General features: G+C 36.4%; 1 protein-coding gene across 2 annotated transcripts; it reads right to left on the bottom strand.

Annotated features, from left to right (window-relative positions):
* Positions 1-543: 543 nt before the first annotated feature.
* Positions 544-22,780, bottom strand: LOC123564457 (myosin heavy chain, striated muscle-like). Of its 2 annotated transcripts, XM_045358070.2 has the most exons (30): positions 22,652-22,780; positions 21,632-21,889; positions 19,711-19,854; positions 18,938-19,094; positions 15,825-15,852; positions 15,427-15,550; positions 15,161-15,253; positions 13,847-13,910; positions 13,492-13,590; positions 13,253-13,356; positions 12,772-12,910; positions 12,234-12,502; positions 11,793-11,963; positions 11,411-11,590; positions 10,751-10,871; positions 10,495-10,568; positions 9,992-10,197; positions 9,541-9,798; positions 8,635-9,310; positions 8,309-8,454; positions 8,036-8,183; positions 7,480-7,733; positions 7,103-7,181; positions 6,555-6,800; positions 5,857-6,403; positions 4,940-5,180; positions 3,972-4,665; positions 3,560-3,760; positions 1,587-1,793; positions 544-1,160 (listed from the first exon to the last, which is right to left on the bottom strand). In XM_045358070.2, the coding sequence occupies exons 2-29, from the start codon at positions 21,824-21,826 to the stop codon at positions 1,608-1,610; spliced, it is 5,844 nt and encodes a 1,947-aa protein (XP_045214005.2). In that variant the 5' UTR covers positions 21,827-21,889; positions 22,652-22,780; the 3' UTR covers positions 544-1,160; positions 1,587-1,607. The 2 variants fall into 2 exon arrangements, with proteins under 2 accessions (XP_045214005.2, XP_045214006.2); XM_045358071.2 differs by lacking the exons at positions 15,161-15,253; positions 15,427-15,550; positions 15,825-15,852; ... (2 more) ...; positions 21,632-21,889; positions 22,652-22,780 and adding an exon at positions 14,480-14,530.
* Positions 22,781-26,811: the final 4,031 nt, after the last annotated feature.

Genomic DNA, 26,811 nt, shown 5'->3' with positions numbered 1-26,811 from the left:
AGAATTTGAAATTTAGTTAATTGAGTAAGCTCTGTACACAAAATAGTTCCATTTTATTTAACAATTAGGCATGCTTATTTTGGCTACGTCACTCGTGGCGGTTTTAGTTGCTGAAGTTCGGTTCGTCGGATATCATCTACATGAAGCTTAACAGCTTGTCTGAAAACCAGAATTTCACCAGTGAATTTATTTAATTCACAATAACTTCATTTTTTGCTTTATAAACTCCTTCGAAATTTATAGCGTTGGTCAAAATGTGGTCATATGGTGACTCTAGCTCTAGCGATGGTACGTAGATTTTTATAGTATGTGGTCGATAAAACAAAGGAATCAGTGGGTTGCTATACTGACGATCAAGGTTAACATGTAACGTAAATAGTAGAATTCAGACACCCACTCCCTCCCAATGCATCACACTGACCCATGATATATCCTCAGAGGGTTTGTAACATACCCAATAATTCAATTGTTTTGTTTGATATGAATTCCGTATTGAGAAAGTTATTTTTGTTATAGCCCTTAAAACAAAACTTAAAACATACGTGGTTTTTTCTTCTTTATTCGTGAAGGTAAACAAGGTAACATTGTATTTTTCTACATAGCCATACGACAATCCTTCATAGAGCCATGTGGTCTATATAACAATACAAATATGTCATCAACAATTACCAAACGAGAGATCATACTGCTGACCCCAGTTAATTTTCCAGGGAACATATTACACTGGGGCCACTATGGAGCTGTCCTTTTTATAGTTTATGATCACGGCAAGTTCTCATGAAGATGACCGATGAATATAATTGTCTTATAGGTCTTATAGTGCAGATTTTGTCTATCCTGATACTTACTTGGTTACAATATCTTTTTTAAATAAATATGAGTCTTGGCATATATTTTATGTAGTGTCTCGCGTAAATCAAAGTTAATGTAACCAAGAGCCGTAAAGAATACACTCAAACAGCACCGTCCTTTCACATTTTACTGTATTTATCAGTGTTTCAACACTAATCAATTGTGGAGTGTCCCATTTGTGGAGCGTTTCAACGTATATCTCCTCCATAATACTGATGTCATCACTCTCGATGGTTAGAAAGATGTTGAGGTACTAAGAAGTACGATGGAAGCGGAATAACTTCAAGGGAACCAAGTATCAAAATCGTCTGAAAACAAATATATATAAAGTCAGAATCTTGTTTCAAGTTAACGTTCAAAGCAGTAGGTCGGATATCCCAGTCTACATCATCTCCCACTGCATACGAAGGTAAATGGAAATGAAGAGCCTCGTGTTTCTTATTTATCCTAATTATGCAAAAGTATATTAGTACAACCTTGCGTGATAATGTGGTTACACTGCTAGTAAATTATGATTCTATTCATTTCATACTTGGGCCAGTCTTTTAGCTGTAGCGTTTATCAAAGCATTAGAAAAACGTGAATTTAATTTTCTCTAATGCTTCCAATTCAAGGTATGGACGACTTACTTGCAAATATATTCAGCACTTACTGTGACTGTAGGCCTTCAAGAAATACATGTAATTACGTATAAATGTGACAACATTGTGTAGATTAATTTTAATCCAAGGTACCTTTACGTGAGATTTTTGTGTTTAGGCTTCGTGAACAATTTTTGTCCTCTTCACAACAGTGCTTGAACTTTGGGTGGCGGAAAGACTTCGGTTTGTGAGACGAGCCTTCTGCAAGGAGTTTTCAGCGGAGTCTGCGCGCTCCTCGGCACTTTCCAGCTCATCCGTAACCTTTCTGTACTTAGCCAAGTTAATGGCGGCTACCTCCTCCTGCAATGTTAGAATTTTAATTTCTTCTTCTTCTTCTTCTTTTTACAAATATTGACATTTATTTCTTAAACTGCTTATTTTCTTTCATCTAATAAAGGCTATAAAGAATTATAGTAGAATATTAGTTTATAAAATTTTAAGACATTGACACTATTTTTACTTGCATTATTCTTGCATGATTTTATATAGAAAAAAATATGTGGTGTGCCACGTTCAAGTAAATGTGCAAACATGATATAGGGCTTCAAACCCAAAAGAATTATTTAGAGAATATTCTTTTCAATGTACAACTTAAATATCTTTAACTAAGTGGACACTAGATTTTATGTTTTCCTGCATGCCGTTGAATGAATACGAGTGACTAGATATTTTCAACTTACATGTATACAAGTTTCTTTGAGTCTCATATTTTTTCAATTGTTTAACCCGGACTTTCACTAATTTTGTATATCCGTTCCAGCCAAAAATATATTTTAAACAAGGCAGTCTGAAAGACAGCTAAATCCCCCGCCACTGCTATGAATAGTGAAAGGGTAAACCTTTGATTTTAGCTGTGACCTTGACCTTGAACTGACATGGCTGACTCATGAATTCTGCACAACGTCTTGATGAGGTGATCATTTGACCCAAGTTTCATGAAAATCCTTCAAGGGGTTTAGGAGATACAGAGCTGAAACCTTTGACCTTCAGTTGTGACCTTGACCTTGAGTTGACATGGCTGACTCATGAGTTCTTGATGAGGTTATCATTTGACCCAAGTTTGATGAAAATCCTTCAAGGGGTTTAGGAGATACAGAGTGGACACAAAATGGAAGGCTCAAACCTTCGACCATTAGTTGTGACCTTGATCTTGAGCTGGCATGGTTGACTCATAATTTCTGCACATCGTTTTGATGAGGTAATCATTTTACCCAAGTTTTATAAAATTCCTTCAAGGGGTTAAGGAGATATAGAGCGGACACAAAATGGAAGGTTCAAACCTTTGACCTCGAGTTGTGACCTTGACCTTGAGCCAACAAGGCTGACCCATGGGTTCTGCACACCGTCTTGATGAGGTGATCATTTGACCCAAGTTTCATGAAAATCCTTCAAGGAGTTTAGAAGATATAGAGCGGACACAAATGGAAGGCTCAAAACCTTTGACCCTAAGTTGTGACCTTGACCTTGAGCCGGCATGGCTGACTCATGGGTTCTGCACATCGTCTTGATGAGGTGATCATTTGACCCAAGTTTTATAAAATTCCTTCAAGGGGTTTAGGAGATATAGAGCGGACACAAAATGGCAGGCTCAAACCTTTGACCTTGAGTTGTGACCTTCACCTTGAACCGACAAGGCTGACCCATGGGTTCTGCACATCGTCTTGATGAGGTGATCATTTGATCCAAGTTTCATGAAAATCCTTCAAGGGGTTTAGGAGATATGGACCGGACACGATTTTGTTACGGACGGAAGGACGGACGGACGGAAGGACGGAAAGACGGAAGGACGGAAGGACGGACGGACGCAGACCATTCCTATAATCCCTCCGCCACGGCGGGGGATTAATAACCATATATATTTCGCAGTAGTGGTTAAATATTTCACTAAAAAGTCACGTAATAAAAGTATTTTTTTATTCACAAGTACAATGGCCTGATGCATTTTTCTGGTATAATCTACCACCCAAACCACCACATTTATGCTATTGTAGATACTGTTCTTTTACTTATTTCTAATACATTTAATGGTATATCTTATATTAAAAATAATTTCTAAATTTACGTACAGCTTCCTCGGCCTGGCGTTTGTAAACCTTGATCTTGTTCTGAAGTTTATCAATCAAGTCTTGCAGACGATCTTGGTTCTTCCTGTCCTCATCGACCTGGAAGGCGAGTTCCTTCAGACGACGGTCAGCTTTGCGAGTGTTCTTTTGGGTTTCAGCGTGGCGGCGTTGTTCACTGTCAAGCTCATTTTCAAGTTCAACAATCTGAATGAATACATTACCAGTTACTAGTTCTCTTGACAAAATATTTCTGTTAAATTATTTAAATCTTTAACGGCAACTTTTACAATAACATTAACTATTTCACATAAGCAAAGGTTTTGTATTGTATATATTTATTTTTCATTATGATCTACATATAAATTAAAAAAGTACACGTTTTAAATTTACAGATATTAATTTTGATGAGTCTTACCCTTGATTCGAGCTTGGCAATGGCGGCCTTTCCTCCCTTGAGCGCTTTCGACTCAGCTTCGTCGAGACGCAGTGAAACTTCCCTCAACTGAGTTTCAAGGGACCTACGCATCTTCTCAACAGAAGATGAGTGCTCTTTTTCTGCTCGTAACTCATCAGCAAAGCGAGCATTGTCAATCATTGCCTTTTTGGCCTGTTCGTCGGCACGTCTGATTTCTCCGCTCATTTCTTCGAGATCAGCATTCATTGCACTGATATCGGCTTCAAGTTTCCTCTTCTGGCCGGAAATACTTTGCAGCTGAGATGAAAGCTCATTAACACGATCAGAGGTCTCAACAAGTTCGTTTTCAGCTGCCTTACGAGCTCGTTCAGCGACTTCAACTGCGTTGCGCAATTCATTTGATTCCATCTGGACGGCAGTTACACGTCGCTCAACAATTGATATAGACTCAATAGCCTCTGAGGTCTTGCGCCTTTCTTCCTCAAGAGCGGCCTGGAACTCTCTGCATTGTTCTTGATATCTCTTGGCATTCTTTTCCATATCCGCTCTTACACGGTTAGCAGTGTCAACAGCGGATTCAAGTTCGTTGATATCCTTTTCAAGCTTCTTGCGTACACGGAGTGCTTCAGTTTTGGTTCTGACCTCTGCTTCGAGTGTCGCTTGCATAGATTCAAGAGCACGAGCTTGATTGCGTCTACAATATAGACATTAAAAATACTATATACTATATTAAATGCATTTTAAGTTAAAAAAGATATTACCTTATCCAAATAACTGGCAAAAACAAAGTAATATTCTGGATTTTATGTGTAGCTTACTATAATCTTTAGTCTCAAAACAACATTATTTTTTATGTCAATATCTTCTTCGTTAGACTTACACGTGTAGCAACTGTTATATTCATATCCTACAAGTGGTTAAAGATACCTTTTGTTATACTCTAACAGATAGTTACGATATATAATTACCTTGTGTTTTCAAATTCCTCATCCTTCTCGGCAATGCGTCTGTCAATTTCGGAACGGATACTAGCCATCTCAAGTTGAGTACGTGTTACCTTTGCCTCTTCCTGTTCAAGGGCTCCCTCTGCTTCTTCGAGAGCAGCCTGAAGTTCTTGTTTTTCCAACTCGAGACGACGACGGATCTTTTCGTTTTCGTGCACGTTTCTGCTTCCCTCCGATATTTGGTCACTTAAGTCGTGGATCTCAGCTAGAAAAAAAATACAAATGAAAACACTAAGTATAGCACACCTCAAAAGAGATAACCCTTTGATATGCATATGTTTACTTATTGTATGCATTTAAAAATGTAATTGGGACAAAGATCCAATAAGGATTGCTACGTTCTAACAACCTTAACTCAAAGAACATTACAACCGTGTACAATAGACAATATTCATGGTTGGTCATCTAGGTATTTTGGTTTTGTTCAAAAACAAATACATAGACTAAATAAACAGTTCTTTTTTATGGTTAATGTGTTATCTCCAGAAGTTTGACACTATCGATTATTTAGGTCAGCCATGGATTATTTTGGTCAGTTATATGTAGCCGTTGGTAGCAACATGAGGAACAATGTCGGGAATAACAATTTCTTGCTGATCCCGATGTCTGTTGATATCATGTGAAATGCAGTAATAAAGTTTGTCTACGTATATGGAGTCAATGTAAAATTACACAAACTTGATTTAGCAACGAAACCAACTTTAAAATCTTTACCTTGTGCACTCGAAAATGTGTTGCTTTCTCGATGTATTGTAACATTATTTGACTATAAAGGTTGTTCAATTTGTAATATAGCTTATGCCTATTAACATTCTTTTTCGTATATTTTCGTTCCTAAAAATTTATCTAAACCTAAGTAGGTAATTATCGGCAAGACTAACCTGTAAGGTTGCTATTCTCTCTTCTCAATGTGTCAACAGTTGAGACTATTTCTTCATACTGAGTCTTTGTTCGGTACAACTCAGAAGAGTAGCTTCTACTTTCCTTCTGTGCGCTTTCTACTTCGGCCTGCAGGGAGTGTACCTTTGCCTGCCAGTCCGCAATGGTCTTGTCGAATGATCTGTTTCTCTTCTCAAGTTGTGTAACCAAGGATGAAGCTCTGTCACTATTTACAACAGCATCCTCGAGTTCCAGCTGGAGTCTAGATTTCGTCTTCTCAAGAGCACTGACCTTAGAACTTGCGGCTTCTAGGGAAGCTTCAGTCTCTTGAAGCTTGCTTGTGAGTTTTCGTCTAATCTCTTCGAGTTCCTCAGCACGTGCCATACCTTCTGTCTCGTACTTGACGCGCCATGACTGAGCTTCAGCGTTAGCTCTGGAGAGTTGTCTTTGAAGGTCGGCCTTAGCCTCACTTTCTTCCTCAAGTTGTTCACGGAGAGCATCCATGTCAGCCATTAAGTTGCGCAATTCAGCAGACAGTTTCTGACGAGCCTGAAAAGAAACAGCAATGCAACATTATTGTATCTTAATTTTTATACGTTTGTAAGAAGAAATGAAAGAAGAAGAATTCAACATTTCAAAAACAGAGGCATTGTGTCAAAAGAAAGTAAATGAGAAAACATAAGACACAACAAATCCTCACCCTAGTTTCGTCTTCCAAGCTACGTTTGGCTTCATCAAGGATGGTTGCAAGGTTTGAGCGGTCACGTGACAGCTGGTTGACCTTGCTTTCTGCTTCCTCAAGCTGGCGAGTGAGTTCAGAGTTTTCAGATTGCAATCTTGCTTTAGAGGACTGTAATTCTTGGATGTTTCTTCCGCTCTCGTCAAGACGTGCGTTAAGGTCAGAGATTTGAGCCTCAACTTGTTTGGACATCTTCTCAGACATGCCCTGTCGAAGAATTATTTTTAAGTTTTTTTTATTTTGTTCACAGAATTAATGATTGCAAATAACTGAAGTGAACCGTTATGTGTATAATGCATGCGTCGCAGTTCAAAAAGGAATACCTTATGTTCCTGAAATCTGTTGTTTTCATGACATATTTTTATAATATTTATTGAATCATACGGTACTGCGCGCTAGAGTCACATTCAAAATGAAAAGTCAGAAAAATGTTCAAAACTGGAATACTTGGAACATAAAGAAGTTGTTTATGAAAGAGTTTCGACGCCTTTACCCAAAGAGTTACTTACTCCCTTCTTCGAAGCATTTGCAAGCTGATCTTGCAAGTCAGCGATTTCGTGCTTCAGCTGTTGTTTCTCTTTTTCAATCCTGTTGATTAAATTTGTAAGTGCATATTATTCACTAGAATGATCGTTTCAGATAGAACTTGAACTTTTGTAAATATGTGTGCCTAGACGGTAAAAGAATTTTTTAAACTATGTTTCGATTCGTAAGCTAGATCTAAATGCAGTACAATATGATGATGTTTTACATATGTAAGCAAGTCAATAGTTTTAAGATTAATTAGGATTTATATAGAGAAAACTTAGCAAAACATTCGATAGCATGTAGATGTCATGTTCCATAACTGTAAATAATATTTCTCAGCATATTGTTGAGTACTAACCTCTGTTTGACTTTGGTAAGCTGGTCGACTTGGTCAGCCATTTCATTGCTGGTATCTTGTGCCTTCTTGCGCAGGGAGGAGATGGTGGATTCATGTTCAAGAGCGGAGTCCTCAAGCTCACGGCGAAGTTTAAGAAGTTCCTGTTCACGTTTCTTGTTCAACTCAATTTGAGCAGCAGTAGCACCACCAGCTTCATCCAGACGCTCACTAAGTTCTTCGAGTTCACGGTTGAGTTCGTTTCTCTGTTTCTCAACCTAAGGTACAAATTTTAGAAACATTTTTCAGTTCAAATACAAGCTACTAGGTTTTTCGTTTATAGGAAGTAGCATCCAAAACGGGTTTTTTTCAAAAGTTTATGTTTTACTGATTTTACACTGCAATGTGCATATTTTGCATTTCTAAGAAAAGGTCTTGTTTTAAATTTAAAAAATAAGTTTTATACCCTTTTCTGCCAACAGTTTGGTCTGCCACGAAGGGTACAAACTGGATTATGTAATTCATTGACACTGTGAAGAAATATATGTTGTGTCATTTAAACAGGCAACACTCTTAATACCTTAGCTCTGTTCTGTCTCTCGGTCTCAAGTTCTTCTTCGAGTTCTTCAATACGCGCTTGGAGTTCCTTGATCTTTCTCTGGAGCTGGGCAACTAGTCCTTGCTCGTCTTCGAGTTTTGCATTGAGGCTTTTGATTTCAGCTTCCTTCCTGCAAGAAACACATTAAAGTATAAACTGAGCCAAAACTTTAAATCTACTGAAACTTCTTTTGTAAGCAGGAAATGATTATTTCATGTTCTTATCGTTTGTAAGAATACATTACACGTAACTTACTTCTTAACGTTGCCTTCAAGGTCGCCCTTGACACGTTCTAGTTCGTCAACCATTTCCTGGGTGGCCTTGAGGTCCTGCTCAACCTTCCTCTTGACCTTTTCTACATCACCGCGGACTTTCTTCTCGCGCTCAAGGTTATCCTCAAGCTGTCAATGGAAATGTACATAAATAAAGAAATGTCGAAAACAGATTCATAAGATACACTTCTTACATCATTTTAAAAGTTTAATGAGCCACATTTATTTCCAGTGTACAAAATATAAACAGATATCATGACCACTATCAATGATAATTTTTACTAATTTAGAAAACACAGATTAACCTACTTCATCAAGAGTAGATTCAAGCTTTTGTTTGAGTTTGTTGAGGTGATTGACTTTGTCTTCTTCAGCGGCAAGGGCATCTTGCGTTTTCTTAACAGTTTCTTCCAAATTCTTCTTGTCTTTGTTGAGTTTTCCAATTTGCTCATCTTGTTGCGTCATCTCATCTTGAAGAGTTCTGATTTGATTGTCCTTGTGTTGTTTTTCTTGTTCAGCTTTCTTTAAAGATCCCTCAAGCTCTTCGATGTTTCCTTTGAGCCTAGCTGTCTCTTCCTTCATTGCAGCCTTGGCAGCTTCAAGAGCAGCAACAGCCTCTTCGTCATCTAAACATTTGTCTTCGAGTTCCTTAATTTGACTTTCATATTCGGCCTTTTGCTGTATAAGGTTTTCAACTTTTTCTTCCATGTCAGCAAGAGTATCAAGCTCTGCGGAGCATTCCAGTTTAAGATCGTCCTTTTCTCTCTGGAGAACAACACATCTTTCTTCCAGCTCCTTCTTGATCTTTTCAACCTTGGCAAGTTCCTCCTTTGTTTTAGCAAATTCTTCCTTCATCTGGTTCATCTCATCTTCAGCTGCAGCAGCACTGAGCAGAGGCTTGACCTTAGTGTAAAGTTTCCACCACTGCCAGTTTTTCAAAACCATATATTTCCTGATGTTATTCTGGATTTTAGACAATGCAGTTCTGAAATTTTAATAAAAACAATCAAGTACCGTTTACCGCACGGGCATTTAATTCTTAAAATTCATTCTGCGACTTACATTTTAGCTTATATTACATATGATACACAATTATTAAAGTCCCGAAGTAAATTTCGTTTAAGAATGCAATGATGCGTTGTAGACTTTACATAAAATAATTAAATATCCTGTATTTGAAGATTATGCATTTTACTGTATTACAATTCTACAAACCTTTGGTCTCCAAGTCTCTTATACTGTTTGCGCATGAGGTAACCTCTGATATGGGCCTGGAACAGGGAGACAATTTTGGAAAGACGTTCATCACGCATGTCTTCAAGATTACCCAATACACCAGCCTTGAAAAAGACCTTGGTGTTTCCGATCTTGTATTCGTTAGGGTCCATCTGCAGAGCAGCCAGAATTTTGGTCGTGACTTCTTTGCCGTCATGGAAACCTGCAGGGACAGCATCAGCAGCCAGGATGGAATATCTGCCCAAGGAAAAATGTAGTTAGTGCATGTTTTATCGTCATTGCATTAACATTAATGATTTTTTGTCCATTCTTTTAACGATAACTAACACACTGTTCGCGATATTTAAACGTTATACTCTGCCAAACATTAATCAGCTCAAGTATGACATTAGTTATTACATGTTAGTAGAAGAATAATATATAATGCTACCTCTGTTTAAATTCAGAGTAGATGATTCTGCTGGGGAAGCCCTTTCTACAGATACGGATACCTTCAAGTACACCGTTACATTGGAGCTGGTTGAGGACGAGGGCGGCATCAATCAAGCCTGGAGTCTTCAACTCGTTGGGAATGATGCAACGTACAAAGTGAGGATGGGTGGTGTACAAGTTCTTCATCAGCTTGTTCAATGATTCCTGCACGTGAAATGGCATACACATTAGTCAAGTTATGTAAACTGTATCGCGAGAGAAACAATCGAATGCAACAAGTGAAAGTAAGTCTACTGTAAATCATTTCTACCTTTTTTATTTTTATTTCATCGGAATTATCCAGTCTTTTGAACTTTGAAGTGTGGTTATTGCCTGAATCAAAACATTATTGACCATTAACGTCATATTCTACTCGTGAATTCTACTAAATTAAATTGATCGTGGCTAAAATGGAACACAAAAGATCTATCACAGTATTTGTATACGTATAACTTCACATACCCTATGGACAGAGGAGATGGTCTGGAAAGCAGAAGACTTTCCCTTCTTCTTACCACCGCCGCCACCTTCTGGTGCTGTAATGCAAGGTTTCAGTTTGTATAAGCAATAGCAGACTTGGACTTGGAAAAATCTTAAGGATCACTGAAATAACACATTGTTGTAAGTAATGAAACATACTAATGCAATGTATAGTTTTCTTAACTGTGTTGTAATTATTGTACAATCCGTAAGCAAGAGTGTAAATATGTCTTCATACCTGGTGGTAACTTGAAGAATTCAGCCACGAGCGGCTCCTTTGATTCGGAAAGGGTGCCGACCACAGTCTCATTCAATGGATCCTTATTTTTGTCCAACCAAGATGTAATGTTGTAAGGCACCTGTCGTTTTATGATATCGAGCATTACTAGATTGTGAAAGTTTAGCAATTACATGTTTTATATTTCACTGCACCTCGTACTTTAGACATTTGCTTTTAAAGCCGTGAAGAAAAATACTTTCGCACGTACTTTGATTTTAAAATTGTGTATCCAACATGGAAATATAAGGCAAGAAATGACAACCATTATTATGCAGAATTTCTGTTTTGTTTACAATGTCCAAAGCGTCGCGAAAGTTTTTACTCTTTTCGAAACTAAGTGTTTTTTTAATTTTGCATTCACTGAAAAGATCATACAGAAGTTGATATCAATTGTAACTTTCAAATAATTCGCAAACTTTGAGGGACTTGTGAACGAGCAGCTTAACACTGCATAAAACGTAGTGTCTTATGCAAGATGCTAGAATAACGTATGTGAAAGGTTAATGGTATTCTAAGGACTGATAAGCTAGAAAATATCTGTAACAATAAAGCACTTATTCTGAGATCTGCTATAATTGGCGTGGTCTAAACTGCAAACATATAACTTTGTAAACTTACAGCTCCGGCGTAGTGATGCAATTCAAAGTGAGCGTTGCCACCTCCCTTTCTACTCTTGACGACTTTACCAAAGGCCTTTGACTTTCCAAGATGGTTAGTCATCAGTTTGTCTTCAAATGTCTTATCTGAAGCCTTGGGGAACATGCATTCTTCTTCAAGAATAGACAAGATACCCATGGGCTGAAAAATGCGTTAACTGAATATTACAAGCTAATACGGAGTAAACTATGATTATAACATTTGCCTCATAAAAGGTAAATAAAAGGCATAAGATACTGCATTAGTCTATCCCTTGCATTTCTATATATTTGCCGAGCAATTAGCTGAACGTTAACGACTGCAAGGAATATTTTCTATCCATACTTAAATGTTATTCATTTACCTTTTCAATCAGTTCAATGCAGGCTTGCAAGTCCATACCAAAGTCAATGAACTCCCATTGGATACCTTCTTTCTTGTATTCTTCCTGTTCCAGTACGAACATGTGATGGTTGAAGAACTGCTGGAGTCTCTCATTGGTGTAGTTGATACACAATTGCTCAAAACTGTTGAACTGTAATTATATAAATCTAAGTTTGATCTGATTTTTTTCTCAAACATATCATCATTATACTGTTGGTACAGTTAATGATTCATTGACGTTTTGAACAGTTGTATTTGAGCAAAAACGATAGGAAGACACATCGTAACAACATGTGAGTGAAATCATCAAAATCAGTTACCTCTCTCGTACGTGTAAGACATTCATTATGGCTGGGGTCGTATTTTATTTTAAAACAACTACTTCGTTATGAAAATTATCATTGTCAGTATCTATACTTACGTCAAAAATTTCGAAACCGGCAATGTCCAACACACCAATGTAGTAATTTCTCTTTTGTTTTGTATCAAGGGTCTGGTTAACTCTTTTGACGAGCCAGTCGAACATACGGGCATAGGTGGACTTAGCAATAGCACCGACTGAGTTGACAACTTGCTCCTTGTTACGTCCCTGGGTGACGAACTCGGTACCGACCTTGATCTTTGGTTTAAGCAAACCTTTGATCAAATCTCCGCAGTTGATACCCATAAGTAATGCAACCTTCTCCGCCTCTGTAAGACATATCATGTAGTTCTACTAGATATATAACTAATACAGAAACATTAGTTAATTAAATAAAAACTAGATAATAGAATTAAATACCCCTTCTGACTCTTAAAAGAACTCAAAGTACACTGCGATGCTTGTTACAGTTTTTTTATAAACGGAAACAAAATATATTTTACAAATCTAAAAACTGCATTTCAAATTTCAAATACTAAATCAACAAAAGCGTTTTGCGACTGAACATTAACAAACTGTCAGATGTCTAGGGTCTTACCAACTGTGCCGTCACATTCAGCCTGTTCTTCTCTGGGGGCTTGCTTGAATTTCATCTCACCAAAGTGGACGATAGCGGCAGTGATCTTGTACAAGCTGTTCTTCTCATCCTGACTGAAGCCCAACACATCGTAGGCATCCTGAAACATTACAAACGATACATATCGCCATTTCAGCATAAATTCAACCAATAGCAGGCATAATTACATCCTCTTGAATATTTTATATCTAACCACACTACTGAATACTTCAACTAAAATCAGATTTTGTGTAAACACAAGTATTTCAGCGTTCAGTAGAAGGAAAAGTTCTGGCATGAACAATATCGAGATTTTGATTGACTTCGTAACCTTCGAAATTTTGCTTTTATGTTATTCGGAAACGGAAATAAAGGATGCGTATTTGAGAACCAATATTTTATTGTTCTTTTGTATATTTGCAGTATGTTCCCTTTCTATCGGGTATAGTCAGTAAAATCTTACATCTGTGGCTTTCATTTCCTCAACGTCGTCAATACCATCGACGGTCAGCACACCCTGGTTGATGAATGAGAAGAGACCTGGGTCGGGGCTCATCAGGCACATTTCTGAAATATGGAAATGAAACTGAAATATACTTCGTAATTAACCAGAACAAAACAAAACACCATTTTTACAACGCAGAATTCTTACAACATGCATTGGAGTAAATGTGACTTAATCGGTGTTTCAATCACACTCACCGTGGTACTTGGGGAAGGCAGGTGTTAACATCTGGTAGAAGATGTGGTAGTTTCTCTCAGCAGACTGTTGGTATGTTACACGAGACTTTTCTAGCAGGTCTAGAATCAGATATATGTTTGTTAATTAAATGATTTTGAAAATAACATAAATTTTCATAACGGTTTGTCAAAAGCTACGCAGTGAATGTTATATTTCCGTGTATATGCTTATGAATAATATATATTTACTGGTAACAATTTTCCATATAAGTGTTTCAAACAGAAAAGAAACGAGGTACTAATCGCCTAAAATATTAAGGGCTATTGTATTTCTAGCTGTATTTTTTGCAGGTAAAGTACAGGTACAAAAACTTACATGTCTCAATGTCACATCCAGCGATCTTTCCAGTGGGACCAAAGTGGATACGGATGAACTTACCCTGTGAAATGATATATCACATATTCTTACAACTTTAGAAATGCAAGTGCACAACATTGTACTTATGTGCTAATTGTTATTATGGCTGATCTTATCTGACTTACAAAGTGTCTATATTTCTAGGCAGATGCCCACCTGTGCCTAAATTAATGTCTTTGACAACACCTGGATTCTTTCCTGCTACTACAACGAAACAGTTACTATATGCCTTGAATTATTCCGGTATAACAGATCCAAAGAAATAATTTAATTTTGTTTTTAATAAACTACAGGGCGCCAAATAATTCCTGCACCATTTACAAATCCCATATCTGACCTTTTAAAAACTTGTACTTTTGTAAACAGTCATAACACGGTCGGACTTATTCTCTTTCACCTTCATGAGACAGGGAAGAAATATTTAGACGAGCGATTTTACAATTTCATTGCACTTAGTACTGAGTCACATTAAACTACATTAAAAAGTCATAATAAGAAATTACGACACAATATCGCTAGAAGAACTAACTGAAACGAACACCACACACGTCTGTACATCAAAGCACTACAGCTACTTCATTCGTTACTTACGTGTCACTTTGGAGGACTTTTACCTCTAGGACACCGCTTGCATGTCAAGCTCTCCGGCAATATCAAGCTCATCCCAATCGACTGAGCTAAAATAAGGAGGTTAGTTAAACGAGATAGGAAACTCAAAATTAAATATATGTTTAGCGTTAGTTATTGAAACACTGACAAACCAAATGCTTGGATTTTGTTTCCCTCTTTGTTCCGACATTTTTTTAATTTCCTAACGCTAAACATGCAGAGGGTACGGTGGCCTGGATAGTATTAAGGTAAAACAAATAATCCCGGAATGGCATAGGAAGGATTAAATCATGATTGTAGAGAAGATACGATTATGTAGGATGGTACATATATTCTAAGGAAAGTACAGAGGTTTATAAGACAGGATTTTCGACTTTGAATTTGGGGTTATATACATACTGGGAAATCTTTGGGCAGGGTAGAAAATAAATAACACCTGAACAAAATATTTGTTTTAGGACGCTTATAGACAAGAAGAGCAAAAAGCAAAACAAAGTGGATCTGGTTAAAGTTTCTTTGGAATAGAACATATAACAATGGATTAACAAAACGTTTCTCGGTAATACGTTAAATCTGGGATGTTAAATAAGATCAAGATATTATAGAAGATTTATATGAAAGGAATTTGGAAAGAAGGAGACACACGAACACTTTGATACTTACGAATCTAGAGGAGTTGTTGTTACGGGTTGTCTTGGCGTTACCGTAAGCCTCAAGTACAGGGTTAGCCTGTACAATCTGGTCCTCAAGGGTACCCTGTAATCAAGTTATGTAAGTGTTATTTGCTATCATCAACATTTTTTTCATTTCAATGTGGTAAATACGCACCAATATAAGTATTAAGTTGAAATAAAAGTCTAGACTGCATAATTTTCCAAAGTCAAAATGAAATATTGCAACTGATAAATACGAACTCAGATTTCTTTTACCTTCTTGGAGGCTGCGGCGGCTGCCTTCTCTTCCTCTGTCTGTTTCTGGAGTTGAGCGGCCACCTTGGCGAAGTACATGATTACTTTCTTCGTGTTCTCAGTCTTACCAGCTCCAGATTCACCACTGGACAAAAATCATGATTTTATTTTCATATAACTTCTAAGTATGTTTCAGAGGACAATGGCAGAAAACGGAAAAGTTTTTGAGCAGCCACTAAACTTTCAATTTTCTAATTCCATTCTTCATATCTGACTTTACTTGAATATCAAAACATTTATGTTATAATTAGATAGCATTATAAAAAAATATATGATGTCATATCTTTTGAAAAGTGCATCTGGAACAAATTCTGTGATATTCAAAATATAATGGGCTAAATTATGCTTAAATAACTCACGTAATCAAACAGGACTGGTTCTCACGATCTGGAATGAGAAATGGGAAATTGCTTTTAAAATTTAATATTTTGACCACATAAAATCAGTTGAATTTTCAGACGTTTTACAGCGTGTTAATAAGTTAAAAACGTTATCATAATAATGTGCAAATGATCCAAACACCAGGAATTCATTTCATTCTATTAACATACTTATCAAAGGAAAAAATATATCATTATTTTGTTATTCTTGTATTTTCCTCGCTGAATCATTAGCATAACAAATTACAATTCATCTGGTTTATATCAATTGCATTTTTGAAGGGTAAAATAAGAGGGAGGTATGCCTCGTTTTGAAAGAATATTTGTTGCTTTAGGGATAGTAAAAATATCTGATTCCTTTCATTCAGGAATACGCAGGAGAGGTGCTTTAGTACGACGAAGACACTATGCACACCATTCGTTTCAAGTGGGATAATATATCACAGAATGAATATAAGCATTAATCATGAGGGTATTATACATCAATTGTGAGCCCACATTTTTTTCAACAATAACAAAAACATGAATTATCGTACCTGTGCAAAAAATGTAGAGATAATGAAGAACACTTGAAATCATAACAGCATAAATAAATAAAAGCCAGCTGGGTAAACTCTGTTTCAATTAGTATTGACAATTCAATGTACTAATCGTCCTGGTGGGGATTTAAGTATAAACAGATGTCCTCAGGAATTCAGTCTGTCAGATATGATTTATTGCTATGTACCTCGCCGTTCGAAATGTCACAAAAATGTAATTACACATTAAGGCCATACCAAATTGATTCATAGTTCTTCGGAAAAATTTCAAAAAAAATGGGTGCGAGCGAGCGAAATTTTTTTTTTTTTTTTTTTTTCTCAATTTTGATTTTTTCAGAGGCGGGTAGTTTTTACATGGAGCGAGCGGGTATTTTTTTTTTTTTTTTTTTTTTTTTTGCAGTTATGATTATACATGAAGTTAACATTTCTTTAAGAATAACACAGAACTTACACATTTATAGTGTGACTAAGACAGTAGATAGCTTTTCTGTATGTTTTAAAGACTACATGAATGGTTTTGCAAATAAATTCTTGCTAAAACTCACTGAATCACTTTGTTTTTATTTTGTATTTATAATTACTGAGGGATGAGTGTCTTATTTTTAATTTTGATTGTTCTACATTAATCTGAAGGTGTGCCCATTTAACGGCAGAGGATGAGGAATATTTAAGACAAAACAGGCACCCAAGTGGAATAACATATCTTCTGAAACCCAGTTAGATGGCTTCGACACATGAGCAACTTTGTGCCCCTAGTAAAACTCCAAACGGTAGAGGTGAGGGGAAAGTAATAAATCACTTGACGAATGAGACCAAACGGAGTTGGGCACACAAATGCTTCGACACTGCTCGAATCCATTGGAATAATTTCTTAACAGATAAGCTTAGCTTAAGTTTTTGTGGTAGAGGTTCATTTCAGTCAAAAATGATAACAGATGAACAAAAAATGATCCCAATATGGCCACTCTTTAAAAGTGTTATTTGTTGTGCTTTGATTGACCAAGAAATTTTGAGTTGGGAAAGTCTGTTTTTTCAGATTCTTTCTTTCAATCAATTCACAGCCAATTAATATACAAACAGGGAAACTTGAGGTTACAATACGACAGAAATTATTTTTTATATCTACACAACTTATTTGAAAAGCTGAACATTTTTTAAAAATGAATATATGCATTTTGATAGAATATCTGACTGCCGTACTAAAGAAGTTACGTTCAAAACGATTTGGGCCCGAGACAATTAATATGATGGATCCATCAGTCAGGATCTGTGAACAAACTTTTTTTTCAAGAAAGCACTGGCTTTGGCTCTAGATCTAAAATATTTAACTAAACACACTGATAACAAATGGTTTGAAAACTTTATCTGAACAATATTTCTATGTTTAATCCAAATATTTTCAATTTGAATCCCCGTGGCCGTGCACGTCTTACAAGTCGGGCTTTGTTCTTTTCACTGTATAATTTGAACAATCGTAGAACGTGCCTACTTCATAACCAACCGGCACATCTCAGGCCATGTGTGGCACTAGCACAGACACTTCAGATTTAAAACAAATGATGAACAACACCATAATTCCTGACTTTTTGAGTTTGTGTCATCAGCTACATGTATTACGAACGCATGGATTCCGATCAATATCACTTTGACGCATTAAAACAGTGATAAAACCTGTTTACCGTTATCATTCCGGACCGCGTAATCAGAAAAAAAAATATTTTTTTCGGCGATTTTTATGTACGTGCGGGCGGGTGAATTTTTTTTTTCTTTTTCTCGGGAATGAAATCATTGATGCGGTAGTTCCGACGAACGACAAATCAATTTGATATGGCCTAAAAGAACGAAATAAGAATGCTTTACGCAGCATTTTCTATCTTGCAATGTATATACATGTTTTACTTATTAGTATCAGATTTTATGTCAGTCGTATGAGCACGCCTTACCTCATTATCTAGTTTACTTCCACTTTTTGCATTACTAGAATCAGCATTAGTATCGCCAGGATATCAAAGTATAGTTAGAAATAAAATTATTCGGTCGAAAAATCAAAACTTATCCTATGTCAGGATATTAAAAATGATACCGTGTTTCCAGTTCCCAGAGCATGAAAGAAACGTTAGGAGAGCCAAACAATTGGGTACAGACCTTATACTGCTATTACGTAACGGAAAACCTCACGAAAAGTTTATATTTTTTATGTCTGTTTTCAATGAATTTCCGCCAAAATAGTTATAAACAAATTATACGTCTGAATTTCTCTTTAGAGTGGTTGTGTTTTAATTCGTGTTAGAGTGCGTTAGAACCTTTACATTCAATAGCAGGTAAAATTAAAAATACACTGATTTATTTGAAAGTCTCACTATATGATACAAAAACGTTCACTATGTTTTCCTAGTGTAAAAACCCTGTTATAATGAGACAGGAATCGCCTTCGAAATGCTTCGTTTGTTTATAGTAAATGAAATGTCGATGGTTGGCTACCTTTACTTTCTTGGAAAATTTGTTTATAACGATTCATTTTACATAGATTTTTTATTTGGCATTAATAAGTACCTTGCAACATGTTCTGGAAGGCCGCTTCAGCGACGGCGAACAAGTGGGGTGGCATTTCCATCTTCCTCTTGCCGCGGTACTTGCTGATGATGGAGTCCAGATAGATTGGCAGACGACGGTATGGGTTCACGGCGACGCAGAAGAGTCCAGAGTATGTCTGAAAGATTGAATCTTTACTTTCATTTTGTATTTTAATAGAATGAAAGGAAAAGGCTGCTTTTATTATACTGTGAACAACCATGATCGGTGCAATAATATCACGGGTAACCCTTTCTGCGAGTTCTAACGTCATTCACAAAAGCATGAACAAAAAAGTCAAAAGCGGCAACCAGTATGTCAAAAAGAACAGTTAAAATCAAAATTTAATCTACACGACTATGTGAATTTAATTGGATTTTAATGATATTTTCAACTGTATTTTTATTGGAAGGCGAATAACAACTGAATGGGTGCGGGTCTTTCTTCGTTTGTAAATTCGGGATGATTAATATAATACATGTCTTAACTGTAAGGATTAATTCTTTATTGTGTAATATGTAGGGAATCATGTTCAACTGGGAGAACGAATTTTGAAATCAGTAAACTGCGATAGGTTATTTTTGTATCGAAAAGCAACTTTATACAAATAAGATACATAGAGTTCATCATCAATTACTTTTGTTAAAAATATTGTAGAGGAGAATTTTTACTTCCAATCGAAAAAAAAATGAAAAGAATGACGGGATGCTATTTTACATTAAAGTTTTGTCCAACATAAAATGATTAAAACTTACGTAGATGAAGCCATGGTAGTATCTCTGTCTCAAGTTGTTCAATACAGAGGCTTCATTCAGGTAGGTCATGTTGGCCATGTCATCGCAGCACTCGAACTTAGGTGGGTTGACCTGCTGAAGGTCATCCTTCTTCACAGTCCTGTTCTGTAAAAAGAAATGTAAAGCAGGTCACAAAACTGGTTTATTTACGCGGGAAAGCACGACTTTTGCGCTAGACACATTACAGAAGCGTATTAAGTTATCCTAGCAGTTATATACTGACGAACTTTCATTTTTTCTGAACTTTGATATTATGTCTAATAAATAAGAAACAAAGTTACGTTTTGCTCTTCAGTCCTCCTTTACAAACATTTTTATAGATACGTATTTATTTGTCAAATGTTTGACGTCGTCGGAGTGAAATAAAGCCATATATAAGATTCTTTCACCAGTTGTAGGTGCAGATGGGAATATCCGGCTCGAGTATTAAACTGTTTAATCGGTAACAAGGTTCTGCCGAGGTACCGCGTTAACAGTTACCCGAGAATCCGATATCCCCATCCTCACCTACAGCCAGTGATAGAATCTTCTTTTTTTGCATGCCATATTCAACAAACAATTGTAAAGATGAAATCAAACGAATAACATTCTTTGTAGCACTTTTTTCTTACAGTAGCATATTTTAGACAAGACGCGGGAAATCAACGTCCGTACAATGGTTAGAGAACACCAGTTATTTTCCCATAGACTTCCATTATAACATTATGGCGTGTACGGCCTTCCATAAATCGAAACCATGTATATCTAATCACATTTTTTTCAAGAACCATCTTAGTTCTACCAAAATATCGGACGAAAAACATATGGAATGGCGGGAGAAATTTGTCTGATAAAACTTTCTTTCAATACACATAAAATGTAGCAAATTTTGTCAAAATGTATATTAAAATACTGTAAATGCAGTTAAATTCAATTTTGAAAAAAATGTCACTTCTTGGCTTTGTTTACATGACTGATCAATCAGAACGGACAAACATCAGACACTTCTACTTTTTTGAATTGGTGGTCTCTGACCAAACAGGACGTCATGGCGTCTGGTATGCAAGAAACAAGTAATTTTGACGTTTCAGCATAGAAAGCTTACATGTGATGAAAGAATGCTACTGTTGTGTATTTCCACGTTGAATTTATTGAACGAGTTGAATAAAATTGATAAAATGCTCGGCCTCGCACTTTATCACTTTATTCAACTCGTTTAATAAATTCAATATGAAAAGACACTCATTTATTATTCTCTATATATTGTAAATATTTATTTTGCATATACACTAACGTTCTTTCTCTCTGCAAAGTAAATTAAACGAGACATCCGCAGAAAAAACTATACACGTGTTAGATTGTTAATTTTCCGTCTCATTACATGTTGACTTATTTTTTACTGATTTGATATAGAAATGAAATCATTTAGCAACATTTTGAAAACTCGTTTATTTGAATCATTTTTGAGCTTGTGTTACATGAGAAAGTATAAAGGGGTTTGAACTCACGACCTCATGGTTCAGCGACCGACACCTTATTCAGTCGACTACTGCTCGCAGTGTTGTTTGTTTGTTTGTAAGTTTGTTTTAAGTCGCTACCGTTAACCGATATGGGCGAAACCTCCACAAGAGTGTTAGCAATGTCAGTGAGAGGCTAGTGCAAGATACATGAGACGCTCAAATTCCAGAACATTCCCTGGCGTGCCAGGTGTAAAGCACCCATATACGAGACTAAAAATATTCAAATGTTAGTATTTTTAGTTGGAGGAGCCGGTGCTAGAACTAACGACCCCTGGTTTCGTAATCAGACAATTTTACCACTGGACCAATGCGTCCACATTGTGGCTCTAATTTTAGCTTCTATAAATGAGCTATGGAAAAGAAATGAATAATGGTAATGTTACCTCATTATTTCTCAGCACTTTGACAGTGATTTCGTCACCCTTGGAGGAAACAATTTCTGCACGAGTGAAGCCGTCTTGTTCATCGGTGATCCAGCAGGCTTTCTTGCCGTCATAAGGGAGCTGCTCCTTCAGCAGAGCCTTACGATCTATAGCAAGGTACTTAAAGTCCTCATCCTTAGTGAAGTCGGTTGACATGGTGAATCGTTATTAGTAAAGACGATTTGACGAAAAATAATGCCAAGACTCAAGCTCTTTCAACTGAAATGATAAATACAAGTCGAATGACTCTCAAAGTATTTAAAACGATCTAGATTTGACTTACGACAGTATCTGTTTCATCTAAACATACTAGTATTTAACCTTTACACTGCTAAATTTCTAAAATGGACTGGTCCATCATTCAATCTGGGCAATACCATTTATTATTCGAAGGGGTGTTCACTGAAAACTTACTGACTGAATAGCGAACAGTGAAGACCATGATGTGCAGGCTGATCTTGGTCTGCACTGGTAGCAAAGGCAGAATCACTTGCCGCCAACAAGCTAAAGGTTAAAGCATAATGTATTTTTTCTTGAATACTAAATTTGCGCTTAACCGTTTGTTGCAAATTTAGACTGAATTCTAACAAGAAGATTCTATTAAGATATTTCACGATTTCTATGTTTACAAAACTCGTTTAAAGTATGTAACACAGCAAAGGATTCAATGTTAATTTCATTGCATTTAAAAGTTTTAACACAACAAAGAATCCGCACAGTCGCGTTGTGTACACTGACTGACGAAATCCTGATTGTGAAATGATTTAAAAATACTGTTAAAACACAGTAAATCCTTCATGAAATATTAAATCCGTGACACCATTGGTAACAACATGACAATTAACATTATATCAACTAGAAGTAACAAGTAGATCAGTAGAGGTAAGAATTAAATAAAATAAGAATAAAAGAACAATTTACTTATCAAAGATATGACATGTTTAGACAGAGAAAAGAATAAATCAATAACTAGATACTCACCTTCTGAAAGGAAAGAGCCAGTTCTTGCGCCCACCGTGCTTCACGTGCCTTATATTTGCGCGAAAGTCTTGCTTCCCACACATGTGATTTGTATCGCGTCTTCTGATTGGCTAGACGGTGCTTTCAAAACAAACGGCAAAAAGTGATACATGAAAATGTCAGCATTTCTTCTTTAGGATCTGGTGGCTTACAAAAATGATGAGGCAAAAAAGTTGGTGCTTTGCCATGAGATCAATGGTACATTATTTCGATAATACATTGCAGATTATAACTAAGTACGTAGCTGTTGGAGACAATGTCTTTGAGCGCCTTATCATTAGTGACAAAATGCGTGTTTTGTATCCATGGAAACAAGTAGTTTGTAATATTGCAATAAATGTGTTTAGGTATATACTGAAAATTAGCATACTTCGGGTTTTGACAGTACTTTAATGAATAAACATTGTTTTGCAATGGAAGATTTCCCTCAAAAACAGAACATTTTTGTAATGTAAGAATGCGCAGTCTTCTATGGTAGCAAATTTTTGCAGTACGATAGCCTGTTAAAGTTCAAGAAAAGATTCGAGTTAGCAAGGCAAACATCGAGAAAATTAGCTGTCTAAATTTTTCCCGCAAGAAAATATCTTAACAAATAATAGCCCAAAGAGTGCCCAGAACTGCCACCAGTTACATTTTTTCGGTGATACCGGATTGACCCTATGCATCAATTCATGACTTTAAGATTTTTGACAGGTTTTTGAAAAATATGTTTGTACTTATACCCTGAATAAAAACTGGAAAATGATATTATTATTTCATAGAAAATGTATTGAAATCGATTTTCAAAAATAACATGAGCAGTAGTATATTTAAGCAAAATTGTCGCGTTGTATTATGTTATACATTCTGCATTGAAATCAGTAAGCCCAGCAGTCGCGGCTTATACAGTTCTAAAGACCTCATTTTTTAAAAGAAAAAACCCATTCTCGCATACCATGTTTCGTTCTGGACTATATTGGACTCCTGATGAATGAGAATGTAAAACATTCATTACGGAAAAAAATAATATGATGAACACAAATCTTTAATTCAATCAACAGAAAATGAGGTTCTCATCATTATGTTAGTTTTTCCTAATTCTCTCGTTTGGGTTTCAAATGAGACCAGTTAAAAGGAAACTTTTTATTCAAACATCAGCACCAATAATTTTTAATGTATAAATTTGATGGGTACTAAGCAATTCGATACCTTGAATGAACACGACGATTAACGAAAACAGTCAGACAGACGTGAAATCACCGGCGTCAATAGTTGTGTTTGAAGACTTGCAGAGAAAAGTAATGTAGAAATACAGAAGTCTGTTAAACATGCATTAAATCGGAAAAGCGTTTAATTCTATATGAAACAATATATCGAAATGGAACCCTGTATCTTCATCTTAGGTGCCGTGTTACCAGTTATTGGACAATCGGAATACTCATGCCATTCTCATATTAAGTGACTTAATAACCTTAACTATGGAAGCCCTGGAAGGACAATTGATATCCGTACTTCCCACTTCCGACTTCTAACTTTTGCACTTCTCACTTCCAACTTCTTGACTTCCTACTTCTAACTTCCACACTTCTGACTTCTAACTTCCACACTTCTGACTTCCAACTTCCTGACTTTCGACTTCTGATTTCCAACTTCCACACTTCTTGCTTCCGACTTCTTGACTTCTTACTTACTTCTTTTAACTTCCTGACTTCCGACTTTCAACTTCAGCACTTCTGACTTCCAACTTCATGACTTCTTACTTCCGACTTCCAACTACCACACTTCTTACTTCCGACTTCCAAAGAGGGAAAGTTGGAAGTCAGAAGTGCGGAAGTTGGAAGTCAGGAAGTTAGAAGTCAGAAGAGTGGAAGTAGGAAGTCAGAAGTGCGGAAGTTAGAAGAGGGAAGTAAGAAGTCAAGAAGTCGGAAGTAAGAAGTGTGGAAGTTGGAAATCAGAAGTCGAAAGTCAGGAAGAAAGTCAGAAGTGCGGAAGTTAGAAGTCAGAAGTGCGGACGTTAGAAGGGGGAAGTAAGAAGTCAAAAAGTCGGAAGTAAGAAGTGTTGAAGTTGGAAATCAGAAGTCGAAAGTCAGGAAGTTGGAAGTTAGAAATGAGGAAGTTAGAAGTCAGAAGTGCTGAAGTTAGGAGTGTGGAAGTTGGAAATCAGAAGTCGAAAGTCAGGAAGTTGGAAGGCAGAAGTGTGGAAGTTAGAAGTCAGAAGTGCGAAAGTTAGAAGTAGGAAGTCAAGAAGTTGGAAGTGAGAAGTGCAAAAGTTAGAAGTCAGAAGTGGGAAGTACGGAAATCAATTGTCCCTCCAGGGCTTCCATACTTAACTAGACAAGTTAAGAGTTTCGTAATATGTCCACATGAAGATACAATCGGAAGTAATTAAAACTAACAGATTCGCTAATATTTCCTTCTATATACAAAACTATGGCAGATATATAAAGGAAAGTCGTCAGTAACGTTCTAAGCTTTGGCTTGATATCAGGAAGAGAACAAGATTTCTATTAAATGAAAATGTCATAGGTGCATGTCCTGGACGAGGTGTATGTTCTATGTGATATTAATCAAGATCGCCCTGCCGTCAATCGTTATTATCGATGAGGATGTTAGGTAAATGTTGGTGTACTAACAGTATCTGACCGACGTACCGAATTAAACAAAATAAACATCTGCACAGTTGTCCGTTAGCGTAAATAACATGAATAAAAAAAATTAAAATTATGAAAAAGGGAAATTTCTCATTTTAATGCAGATTATTACACGACTTCATTACACGATGTTCATTTGTGACAAAAGATACTTTGTTGAAAAAGACAGATCTCTACATTGTGGACCCAGGCTAAACTAGGCTGAACCTTCCGATTAGCGTTCGATGTAATAGGTAAAAGTCCGGTAATATACCCAAAATATGATATTTTTCTTGGCAGAGTAAGTGTCAAAAGAATTAACTGTCATTCTTGCATAAAAACTACTTTTTTCACTGGATCCGCCCATGTATAAACGGGAGAAAAATCGTGTGCAAACAAGGCAATTCACGTGCAGTTAATACATGGTTTTTATTTTTGAAATGCTTTGCCAGGGACGTATGTATGTACTTCTGCGCAGACTGATATTTGGCATCTGCATCTTGTTTCTTCCATAATAACCTCTTCTTGTAGCATTATAGATACAATGTAATCCATAGTATGTTTAGCTGTATCAGTTTCCAACCCCAAACGTACTGCCCCCATCAATGTACGCACTAGCTTCTCTTAGAGTTTACTCCCTTTACAAAGCGTCTGTTCAGTTATTGTAAATAACTGTGAATAAATAAGTATCGCGTGTAACTTGTGCTATTGCCCGTTTTTAGGTATTATATTAATGGTTTTTGTTAGTATCAGTCGGTTTGTTTTTACCTGATTGTTCGCAGAATTCATATAATAAACCTCGAAAGCTAATCACTAGCTTCGTACTCATCCGTACTCTGTTTGTTCGTACTCAAAATAATTCTAATGTAAAGTTGTTATTCTTAAAATAATTGTGTTCCTGTTTATCAAATTTTTTAGTTATATGCAAAATTATGTGTAATGTAACGTTTGTAATAACTAAAAATAAAAATAAGATACTCAAAAACCTTCAAATCACGCTTTTAGTAGTGTTGTTGTTATGTGTGCCCCGGTTATGGATATTTAAAACATGTTTACCGTTTCCAAGAACAACAAGAATGGTAAATAAAAAATGTACCGGAATCGTCAAGTCATCACATATGAAAACAATGCATTTAGTCGTCGTGTAATGTTTTTTATGCACGAATAGCGACAATACACGTTTGTTTTGTGTATTAACGCCTGCAAAAGCCCTTGGGATATGTTTGTGACCTCGACCTTCGGTCTCGGTCACAAACAATCCCGCGGGCTTCTGCAGACGTTAATACACAAAAAAAAAAACGTGTATTATCCCTACATAGTTAACTCAACGACACTTGATGTCATCCTATATGCTCCTGAGGTCTAGTCAACTTAGTCAAGACTAGCACTAATATCTGTATCTAGGTTAGGGCAGGTTATACAAGAAGTTATTGGTAGGGCTATTTTAAGTGAATTTCAGTATAAAATAAACTGTTAAACTGATTCGATCTTTGTTGCTTCTTCAAAGTGTAG

This window comes from Mercenaria mercenaria, chromosome 2 (assembly GCF_021730395.1).
Source record: "Mercenaria mercenaria strain notata chromosome 2, MADL_Memer_1, whole genome shotgun sequence".
NCBI lineage: Eukaryota > Metazoa > Mollusca > Bivalvia > Venerida > Veneridae > Mercenaria > Mercenaria mercenaria.
Note: the sequence above shows the minus strand (reverse complement) of the source record. Positions and strands in the feature narration are given on the sequence as shown.